At 47.0% G+C, this 11811-nt stretch overlaps 1 protein-coding gene across 1 annotated transcript in view; it reads right to left on the bottom strand.

Moving 5' to 3' along the window:
- Positions 1-1686: 1686 nt before the first annotated feature.
- Positions 1687-11811, bottom strand: part of PSMD11 (proteasome 26S subunit, non-ATPase 11) — a 28427-nt gene continuing 18302 nt past the window's right edge. Inside the window, exons 8-14 of the mRNA XM_077806088.1 lie at positions 11527-11587; positions 9615-9677; positions 6828-6953; positions 6181-6216; positions 3995-4046; positions 2077-2219; positions 1687-1943 (exon numbers count right to left, since the gene is read on the bottom strand). Of these exons, the coding sequence (XP_077662214.1) occupies positions 2077-2219; positions 3995-4046; positions 6181-6216; positions 6828-6953; positions 9615-9677; positions 11527-11587 (481 nt within the window). The 3' untranslated portion in view covers positions 1687-1943. The remainder of the gene's footprint in view (positions 1944-2076; positions 2220-3994; positions 4047-6180; positions 6217-6827; positions 6954-9614; positions 9678-11526; positions 11588-11811) is intronic.

Here is an 11811-nt window from a genome sequence, read left to right as displayed (position 1 = left end):
CTTACCTATGGATATGGTGGATCCAATCAATCAGCAGAAGTCTTTAAATCAAGACTGGATGTCACCTCCTAAAAGAGATGCTCTAGCTCAACCAGATGTGATGGGCCTGATGCAAGTATTTGACCCGTAAATCCATGCTGTGTTATGCAGATCACATGAGATCATAATAAAGATCTTTTCTGAGCTTTAAAAAGGCCTGTGAACTGCATGACTATGCTTTCCAAAGTTTGGCTCCATTTCTTTAAAGCTGCAAGGTGTTGGAACATTTTCCAGGAAGGTTAAAAGGTCATGGTCAAACAATTCCAGGTAAACAAAGTTATTTTGCTTTGCAGACCTGTGTGATGCTTCTTGAAACATGCTCTCTAAAGCTTTAGTGTTCAGAAATAAATAATATCCCATCACCCAATGTAGTGCACTTTGGATGGATATGCAGCTTGTTTTGTAAGCTGTACTCCCCTTGGCCAAAAGAACCACCACCAAATACGCATGTTCTCTGCCTCAATAGCTGAAGACAGGAGACAGGTTTTGAAAAAAAAAATTACTTTATTGGAACTCATCTGAACATCAGATATACCTGGTGTTGGTTAGCATGAACCGTTTGTACATTTGATATTGATGGTGCCAAAAACCCAAACAGTGACCGACTGGATGAGATGGAGAGTTTTAAAAAAATACCAGAAAAAGTTAAAATATGTGGATAAGAAAGCAGGAAAAAAAAAAAAAAGAAAGAAAGAAAAAAAATCTGCCAGTCTAAGATTTAGTGTGAAGGCAAAAATCTCTTGATAAAACAGAATCCTTTTATAAAATATAAATTTAGTAAGAAAACATGGAGAAGGAGAGAGAAAGGGAGACAGAGGGGAAGGAAAATAAAGATCAGCACGACAGAGATACAGAAGCTTACACTGCCCAAATTGCATTAAAACCTTGCTAGTAATCTCACCATAAAATGAAACATGCTGGAATACACAGTGCTCCACCTCCCATGTATATCACTTTGAAACAGTAACTAGCGAGTGCTACACAAGCTCATTCCAGAGGGGCCGATTTGTCTTACATCGGATGTTTAAGGAAATATACCAAACAGCAGAGGTGAATAATAACAATCCGATCAGTGCCTATGCTAACAGGCTGCCTTCCCACTTGGTCGTTTGGCTCTCACAGGGAGGTGAACACTTAGAGCTAACACCTGCTCACTTGTTTTTCCCAACAATGTGGGGTGCGGGGGGTTTAAAACATTTAGAGTCTAGTCTATTTCAAAACACCAGCATGCAATACAGGCCTCCTGGGGAGCCCTGTGCTGTTCCCTTTGCCAGAAACTGGCCTCACAATCTAGCCAGTTGCCGCCGTTACTTCTACCCTTTGAGCTGATCTAGCACAGTGGCAATTCTGACGTGGGTTCCCTATGTGTGGGCTTCTGGGAGTCAATATGGAGTTGCTTTGGGGGGGTATTAAAGGGGTTAGTTAAGATTTAAAAATAAACCAGCAGTCTGTACATAAGGGTTTTTTGGTTCAGTACAAATGGAATAAAATGTGGCTTCTTATACACTGTCAGTAAGTCTCCAATTTCAGAGTAGAGGGAAGAAATGGAACTGTTTCCTCGGCAGCTGGGTAGCTACCGAGGATAAAACCTTGCCCCTGCTTTACTCTCTCTGCCATCCCTCAGGAAGTGGAAAGCACATGTTTAGGTAGTGTAAGCCTTTTTCCTTTTATTTAGGATCCCTCTTTTTTTAAACAATATTTCCCCCCCGATACAAAGTTTGGCCAGTAAACGTTACATGGAAACTGGAACACGCATCGTATGGAATACAAGATGCACCGGATGAGGACGTTTAAAAACTTTCCGAGCGAAAAGTAGAACAAAGAAAAAAGTCTCCGAGCATTTTCCCAAAGGTTTCACTCTCCTGTCACACACACTCTCCAAATGACAGCTACCAAAGTCAACTCTGCAAGAGAAAAGAGGCGCTGTCAATCAAGGGGAAGGAAGCGAGAAGCATAGGCACATGCTGTACCTAGGCTTGGGAGCCAAAAGAAATGGACCCAAGCAGTCGTGTGCTTCAGCTCCTCAAACCCACTCACCTATGTTAGCTTCTTGGCTTTGTTGTAGAGCGAATCCACTACTTTACTCATATTCTGAATAGTCTCAAGGGCAGCTTCGTACGTTTTGTCTACTGGTGGCTCATCAAAGATAATCAGGACTCCCTCCCCTTGGTCGAGGATCCCTACAAACACAAAGCTCTGGTTACCCAGCAGTGCATATGTGAGCTAGACAGACTTCCGAGGGCCTTCTTCTGTCAGATCCAGCCATCGAGTTCCAGGTCGGACCTTGTGCCTTTGCTGTGCTGGTCATGTGGAATTCATTTCCGTTGACATTTATCTAGCCATCTCCCTACATTAAACATCTGGCCCTTGCTCCTCCAGGGGGGTCTGTGACCACTGCTCCCCTAGCATCTCTCTCACCCCTAGAGCCACATATTAGAGAAGGGTGGTTTTAGGGTTTGAGGCGTGTTTCTACAACACAAAACAAGTGCTTTGGTGGAAACATTTTATTTATAAAAATGGTTTCCTGCGTTTTAGCTAGGCACATGCTTGAGAGAACAGTAAGTCTATCACAGCACGTATGGAGGAAAGGTGTCAGGACTTCCTCTGACCCGGGCTTACCAGTACAACCCCAGCACCTGGCTAACATGCTCTTTGCAACCAACACTGCAGGGGATGTGGAACAGGGGCGCCAGAAGGCAGCACTTTGGAAACCCGCTTTGTGCGAGAACACCCTTCAAAAAGGGGGGTGGGGGGAATCTTACTCAGGGGGATCTCCAACCCATCTCCAATCATCTGTATAGTGGGTGGGATTCTCTGATGGCGAGTCCAGCAGCTGGGAGATTTACCTTTCATTTTCTTGATCCCATTACCAATAAAAGGTATTTTCTACCCCTTTTGTATTGGGTCTCTGCAATGCTTTAATCATTCTCTAATCAACATGATTGTCCCACTGACCTCTCTCATGTTCATTCTGCCCAGCTAAGCTAGGAGGACTGGATTTCTGTGCTGGGCACTCAGGAAAGGAGAGCACAGCTGCTTACCAGAGGGCTTCACGTGCTGCCCTCCCCCCAAAGCTCCCACTGGCCACAATTCCCCATTCCCGGCCAATGGAAGCTGCTGGGGGTGGTGCCTGCAGGCGACAGCAGCGCATGGAACCCTCTGCTCCCCCTCCCGAAGGAGCCACAGGGACTTCTGGAGCCCGCACCCCAAACCTCTCCTGCACCCTGACACCCTAGCCTGAGCCCTCAACTCCCTGCCCTGAGCCCCATCCCACACTCTGCAACCCTCCTGCAGCCCAACCTCCTGCACCCCAGCCCCTTGCCCTGAGCCCCTTCCTGCACCCCAGCCCCTTGCCCTGAGCCCCTTCCTGCACACCACACCCCCTCCCACACCCTGCAGTCCCTTCTGCACCCCAACCTCCTGCCCCAGCCCTACATTCTTGGCCCTGAATGCAATTTCCCCACCCAGATGTGGCCCTCAGGCCAAAAAGTTTGCCCACCCCTGTACTAGACACTAGTCCTCCAGCATGAGGTGGATGGAAGCATGACCCTCAGCTCTTTGCTAGGAGCTGGCAAAGAAGTTCTGGTTTCAAGTGGAAGCCGTTACTGAGCATGCAGGGCACCAGTGGAAGCTCCCATTGGTCAGTTGGTGTCACAAGGTAAGTCAGAGGAAGGTGGGGTCAGAGAGAGGCTGAACAGCCATAGCTCCCAAAATAGCAAATGCTCAGGTCCTCCAGGGTACAGCCCATAATCCTTTCAGTATTTTCCCGTGTACCTCTATTTGCTTTCTAGGCCTGTCAGCATCATCTGGAGTTAGAGTGACAACACTCCAGGGCATGTGCTTAAGACTTGGAGAGACAGCAGTTAAGAGGAGAACGTGCACAAGCTTCTTTCACTTGTTCATCTGAAAATGGAGTGAAAGGTGGGGAAAGATCCAACAGGGTGCAGAGACTCACCATGAAATTTCTTGTCCAGGATCATTTGTGACAGTTTCCTTTCCACATCAGCCTGAAATTGAAATAATCTCTTGAAGCAAACCGCAGAGCACTGAATTTTACCACCCTCAACCCACAGACCCGACAGGATATAAAGATAGCTGCTTCCAAGCAACATTTCAGCACTTGTAATTGAATATCTTTGCAAGCCAGATCTCACATACAGACTAGCTTGCAATTACAGTCAGTTTTAGGCAAAGCAGGATGTCAGAGCAGCCATGACCAGGAACCAGCTTTTAACGATCAGAGTTCTCAAGTGACCTGTTGTCTTTTCACGTCATGAAATACAGTACAACCTTCATTTCATACATACTGGAATCAGCAGGGGATTTGGAGCATTCCTGCTTGACTCAGCAAGCATCTAGTTAACTAAGCTTCACCATGCCTCAGTCTTTGATGACCTGCTACAACTACCAAGTGGCCCACTGGGAGTCAGGCCTTTGTTCTCCACTCTCTATGTTGGTAAAACTCACAATTAAGGAATGTTTGTGCTCCCAGCGTATGCTAGCGCCCAAGGGCTGAGTTAGAGAGCGCACCATTTGGAAATGAGGTTGTATAGTGGAAGCAACCATATGGCCACGAGTAAGATACCCTCCATCACCCGACATGGCAGCTCTGGGTTTAGAGCCTCTCTGACAGTTTGGGGCAAGGACATTTCTGGGTGCTCCTGAGAGCAAGAGGAGTATTTTTATTAAGACTTACACCAGCTGAAAGTCTCCTTTATGCACTGCGGGAAGTTGATAGAGTGGGGGTCTGTACAGTCACTGTGCCAAGTTCATCCCTGGTGAAACTCCAGCCAAGGGAGCAACTAGTTTGGCCCACTACCTTTTAAGAGCTTTTCAAGTCAAGTCAAGGACCTTTCTAGAAGGCTTTGTCCCAGCTGTTTCATGACTGTTATATCCTGGACTGCCATTTGCTGCCCACCTGGATTAAAAAGGACTAAGACGGATTCAGTGAGGTGGTTACTGAGCATGGAAAACTCTACAGCACTTTATAGGGAGGCTCCTTCAGACTCTTCAAATGTAGAAGAGTTAGCAAGTGGTGGAAGTAGCAGGGGCAGGACCTGGGGACAGGAGGAGGGTTTTGTAGGGAAGCCCATCTCTCCCTAAGCAAAACGTACACTGCAAGCATCTTACATGAACCCTTGCCCTCAAGGGGGTGTGTGACAGGGTGAACCAGGCCCTTTGAGGCCCCTGGCAGCCAACTAGAGCCCAGAAGTCTCAGATAAATGCAGCTGCAGGGCCTGAGCAAGTCAGTTCCTGGCTGGGGCCAAAGGTGCAAGGAAGGATGTTCCACTCTGGCCAATGGGAGCTTGATGGGCTGCATTAGTTGAACCTGGGAGCAGGAGGACCTGAGGATTCTAGCCCTAAGGTAACGGACAGAGGTGAAGAGGCCAGGTGGGAAGGGAACCAGGGAACATAGCAGCAACCAAGTGAAGGAAGCAGTAGATGGCCGATACCTATAGGGTCCCTGGGTTGGGACCGGAGTAGTGGGTGGGCCCAGGTTCCCCCACCGGCCACTGGGGAAGTGGCCTAAGCCCTGAGAAGGAGATACGGCTCATTCAGAAGCCCAAGCAAAGGGCTGGAATTGAAAGGGCTCAGGGCTCTGACAAAGGCAGACTGTCTGGTGAGCTCTTTGTTATGCCCCCCCAAGGGGACTGAACTTGAGAGATGACCTGGCTGGACAGCTGGGGCAGTGAGAATCAGTGAAGACAAAGTCTCCAGGAAGAAAGTCCTGGGGCAGTGCTCTATAACAGAGCACAGAAGAACTTAAAGTTAGCCCAGAAGAGCCCGAGAACCGAGCCCAGAGACAGGGCTGAAGACACTACCAAGGGCACAATGACAGTCCTTGCTGGACCTCTGTTACCCCAGAAGGGGTTCACTCATGCCTACCGACTGTGTGTGACGTGGCCGGTGGGCTGAGTTCGAGTGAGGTCGGCAGCCTACAAGGGGCACCAGGAGAAAATTAAGAGAGGTGAGTGCAACCGTCACAGGAGGGATTTGCCAACAGTGGCATCTGCTCTACTTGTGGAGCTGCCCACACCTGGAGATTCAATGCACGGAGTTATTTCATGGTGGTCATCTGACTCCTTGGTTTCTTTGCCCTCTTTACTAAACCAACCCACAGATTTCTAGCAATGTTCTTACCTTTGAGAGCTTGATGAGGCTGGATATGTGTTCCATCTATAAAGGGAGAGGAAAAACCAATACAGATACGGGAAGTCAAGCTTTAGTTTTGCCTTTACTACCGAACAAGAAGGTATGGGTTCTTTCTACATGACAACTCAATATTCCAGCCATCTACCCCAGATGGCTTCCTTTGCTTCATCTCATTTAGAATTTGGACCATAATAAAATTCTAATTAAAGGTGGACAGGCCACAAACTGAACAGCTGAGTCATCATTTCACTGCTTCAGTCCAGATTTAAGATTGGTATTAGTCCAGCCTCACCCCTGCCTTGGAAGACCCCTTAGAGCCAAGCACTGTCAATCAACGTGGTACAAACATGCCTATCTAGAGCATAATGAAAAAAATGAAAGAGCATGCTTTTGACAGTTCTGGAGGTTCCCCCATCAGCCCTTTGACAGCCAGTCATTTTGAGCTGAAGATGATGACTTATGGACTCAAGTGCCAGTCCACCAAGTGGTCAGCAGAACTTATTTGAGGGAGTCAAAACACTCCCTACCACGGCAGATTACTTCACCTACCAGCCTCCTGCTTAGGTCTAAGAAGCTCACACGCCAAGGATGGGGGGCGGGGGAGAGGAAGCTGCCAGAAGTAAAGAAACACTTACCTGTACTCTGGAAAAGGGTTCAATGACTCGGATCAGATTTTGTTCCAATAAGTTATCATAGAGTTTAGCCAAATGAGTGTTGATGATGGGGTCGTCCCTGAGCTCCACCTTATAATCTGTCAGAGCCTACAGAAGACATGCCGGGAAAAAATAATTAAGCTTGGAGATGGTAGTGAAGACAGGTAGTTGGACTTGGCCCAGCAGGTCTCCTGTCAGGGCAGACTATAGCCTCCCTTGCCCCCAGCATGGTATCAGATGTTAAACTGCTACTACGTATTACGTAGCCAGAAGGTCAGTGTCCAGCACCTCACCCGAATGATTTTGCTGATTAGTATCTTTCTTCACATTCTTTATAACGATGTGACCCAGAGGCCTAGGTAAGCAAATGCATTTGTTCGCTTCTTTGAGAGGTTTGGCATAACAGGGTTTCTCCCCTCAACTTGTGTTTTCTTCCTGAAGAATCTTTTAAAAGGCTTCAGTCCAGATAAAAATGTTTAAAAAGCAATGGAAGTATCCAAATGGGAAATCATTTCAAACGAATGAAAATCTGAGCAGGCAGCGGATTTCTTCAGGCTTATAAGGAGGAATATTTTATGCAGGAGTGAGGAGAGTGAAGAAAGGAAGGGGATACTAGCCACAGAATTTATTCCTGGGGGAATTCTGCCCCACTGTGCAAGAGCAGAATTAATGCCCCCTGCAGATTTTACTTTCTCCATGCAGAAAAACTGATTCATGCATCCCACCCAGGCAGTGGGGGTTGCCGGGGGGGGGGAGGTGGAAAAAGAGAAAATATCTGGTTAGGACATCAGGAGCAGCCGGGGAGATGTAAACCACCACCTCAGGGGGGCAGGGCAGGTGTGCGAACAATACTCTGTCCCTCTCATGGTGCATCCGGAGCTGGGGATGCCTTGACTGGTGGCTCCTACTGTGCACCGGGCTCCAGCTGCAAGTCCCGGCCGGCTGGGCAGGTGGGGACAAGGAACCCACGCCCGGGAACCTCCCCCAGTTTCAGGAAACCCGTACCGCAGCCCTGCTGCCTGCCCCCATCGCTCCCCAGCCGCAGGGGGAGAGTCACTGTGGGGGGATCTGCCCAAACCCCCACACCCAGACCTCCCCCGCTGAGCCACAGCCCCTGCATCTGGACCCCGACTTCCCTGCCAACCCCCATTCTCACAACCAGACCACTCCCTGCTGAGCCCCTTGCATTCAAACCCTCACCCCGCCAAGCTCCACCCCATCAAACCCCCCCAACACCTGGACACCTACCCCACCGAGCCCCAACCAGCTACACCCAGACCATCCCACCCCATGGACATCCTTCCTCAGTCCCCTGCGCCCAGACCCATGCTGAGCCCCATTCCCCAGCCCCGCAACCCAAAGCCCTCTGCTGAGCACAAGCCACCTTCACTTGAACTGCCTGCCCACCCCCACCCACAGAGTCCCAGTCCCCACAATGAACCCTCCGATAAGGCCCTGTGCATCCAAATCTGCTCCCCCACCCACCACCACATCCAGACTCCCCACAGAGCCACCCACACCCAGACTGCGCCACACAACCTTCTCACCCCACACCTGGATACCCACACACTGAGCACCTCCACACCTGGATCCTGCTGGGCTGAGCCTGCCAGCCCCACACCTGGATTAGGAGGGCAGGGTTGGGCATGCAAGATTCTGTCCCTATCACTTGCTGTGGAGCCATATAGATGTGCTAATATGTCTACTAAGGAATTTGTCAAAAAGCCACAAAAACCCACATTTCCTGAATTTTTTTTGTTATTCACATACTTGCTGACAGGTATTTTGAAATAAATTACCAAAATAATTAAAAGTTGTGTGATTATATTGTGTTATTTTGACACACAAAATATGCAAAATTTTGTAGCGTTTTAAAACATTGTGCACAGAATTTTTAATTTTTTGCACAGAATCCCTGAAGAGTAAAAAGTGGCATTTTTAGAGTACTAGTGACTTGAGTCTATAGGCTTCAGCCTAATCTGCAGTGAACACAAGTTCCCATCTTCCATAATTTAGTAGCTCCCTGCTCAAAAAAGGCCAACTACATGAATAGCAGCAGGGTACTGAAGATCACAGTTAAAATGTACCCTCTCTTGGCTGGAGAAGGGGACAAGTTTACAGAGCACCAGGGCCACTGCTCTGTCCCTCAGCATAGGAATTTGCTCTGTTCTGCTCTAATGTGATAATCTGTCAAGTTTCACTTCTGTTGGTAAATTCTGAATAACGCAAAATTCTCAAAAAGTGGCAGAGCGTCCTGTGGCACCTTATAGACTAACGGACGTATTGGAGCATAAGCTTTCGTGGGTGAATACCTACTTCGTCGGATGCATGTAGTGGCAAAATTCTCAAGTGTTCCCAAATTTTCTCCCTTTTCATATTAATAGCAAATGCTTTGTTAAGAGTATTCAGGCTTCAAACTTCGTGTTGTTATGCAAATCATGTGGTATTGAGCCAGAACAGCACAAATGCTACAATCAATCAACTAAGCAATTTAAAACGATCTTTCAGTAAAAGGTGAAAGATTCATATATTCCAGCTTCATTTTTTCCCCACAAATCTGTGCTAGAAGAACTAGACCACTTAATTGTTCACGGAAAGCAGATATGGTCAAAATGGTATTAGTTTTTGAACTCAAGCAAATACCACAAGAACACTCTTTCTGCTATAGCTTGCCTCCATCATGAGCACTAAAACTTCCACCTTTTCACACAGTCCTCCGGACACTTAAAATGCAACCTCTTCCCATCTGGAGTCTTCCTGCTCACTTACCTTTTCAAAGTCTGCCAGCGATCGATTCTTACTGGCCTGTGCCACACACTTTAGAGCTTCTGTCTGCAAAGAGAAAATGGAGCTAGTGTTAACATTTTTCTGGACACCACCAAATACTATGCCAGTTGAATGGAGCATAGAGAAAGTTCTTAACTACAAAAAGAAGGAATGTTTCCTTTGCAACAAAGTCTCATGTCTGTTTAATTCCATATACACAGAACATCAGCTGACCACAAAGGAAGGAGAAAACCCAACAGTTGCAGGTCATCTAGTATCAGAACAGCTTCATGCTGACAAAGAATTGGAGTTCTGTAATGTTTGAGAGCTGCAGCAAAAGGATGCAGTTCCTATCAAGGCTGAATGTAGGGAGTAACTTCAGTTGCAGTTCTGCAACGTACACATTTCAGAACTGCCTTCAGAAGCTGCAAATTTAGGTATTTTTAGCCAATTAAAATCACATTTCACACCTCAGTTACGCTGTCTCAGGTTGGTGGGGGGAAGAGGGGTGTCACTAGATGTACTAGTGACATGGGCTGTATTACAGGAAGCATTTCCTGCATGAAAGAGAATTTTGTATCTAATCTTCCTAATAACTGTAGAGAAGGAGAACTGTAAACAGAAACAAGGACTGAAACATTACCTGGCATGTTAGAGTTGAGGATCAGTACTAATAAAGAGCTAAAATGGCTCTGGTAAAGATTTGCTAGGCCTGGCATATTGCAAGGATTCAGACTTTCCAATCACCCCATCATGATTAACAATGTGCTTTGCTCCCTCCCAATCCCACTTAACTGAGAACATTTCAGCAGACTCTCCCAAACAAATGGATACTTTATACTGTGGGAAAGCTGGATATACTACTTTTCAAGTTAATCAGCATTACTCAAGCAGCGTAGATGCATTAGAGAGGCAGTGTGGTCTAGTGGTTAGGGCACTGGTTGGGAGTCAGGGGACATGGGGTTGTGTTCTCACATGCCGCTAACTTAGTGCGCGGTGTTGGGCACTTCATTTTCTCATCTATTAAATGGGAATAACATCCCCCTGTGAGGTCGGGAAGTAATATCTGAAGTGCTCAGATACCATGATTGTTGGGGGAGGAGGGGAGAGAGAGAGGGAACAACAAATACAAGTATCCAGCAGTATCGTGTGCAATGAAACATAGACCGGCCCAATACAATAGCTGGGTAGGAAAGACCAGGGTTTATTTAGAAATATGGTACAGACAAGACACCATTCATTCATTCACTGTTCACTCATCCTTCCTGAAATGGGTACTCTATCTTATCAATAATCAGTGCTTACCACAATCCTCTTATTAGCTAGACCTCATAATCCCTGGTGCTTTGATGGAGAAACTGAGCCAGAACAGTTATATGATTAATCAAGACCACAGAGGGTGTAAATGGTTAAGCCTCGATCAGTCTTTAGGACTTCCTGGCTTAGTCCCAGGTTCAGCCTACACCTCATTAAAAGCACGAGCTGGTTTGTTACTGCAGGATCACTCCTGTGTACCAAGGATGGGTTAGTTATTTTAAGACTAAGCCAGCGCCCTGGAGATCATTTGCTTTGAAGAAAGGGCCTCCATATTTAAAGAATTACATGGAAATTGCAAGCGGTTTCATTTTAATAAAAAATCCTGTTTGTTCTAAGATATTAGTTGCTCGGCTTCACCTTACACTCTTCTGGATCTCTCAAGAACTGCTCAGCTATCTCTGTATGCAGAGGGACTTTCAAAGTGAGCTAACACAAGCAAAAGCATGACACAATTCAGCTGTACGCGCTGGGCCCAAGCCTGCAAGACGCTACATCAATGTGCTGAGTGTGCTCAGCTTCCATTACAGGATCAGGCCTCAGCTGAAGTAGGGAGAGAGACAATGAAGGAAGACTGAAAGGCTGAGAGAGTTTTCTATACCTGTCTTCCTGCATACCGCAGAGCAAGCTTCCCACTCACTAATGCCTGCACATCCTCTGGGCTGGAGAGAGAAGGGAAGGAAACAAGTGTCACTGTGGTTCTAAATACAGGTATTAACAGTTACCTTTTCCAGCTGAGCCACAACCTTCCTGACTCTCACATGCCTCCACATAAGTGCTGAACAAAATCATCTCACTCAAGTTTTCCATTATAAAACTAAAATGTCTTGGACTTAATTTCTAATAAGAACCTGGGCATTCCCAGGAGACATGAGATTACCAAGGC

The sequence above is a fragment of the Eretmochelys imbricata genome, chromosome 27 (assembly GCF_965152235.1).
Source record: "Eretmochelys imbricata isolate rEreImb1 chromosome 27, rEreImb1.hap1, whole genome shotgun sequence".
NCBI lineage: Eukaryota > Metazoa > Chordata > Testudines > Cheloniidae > Eretmochelys > Eretmochelys imbricata.
The sequence above is the reverse complement of the archived record's forward strand: the minus strand, read 5'-3'. Positions and strand labels throughout refer to the sequence as shown.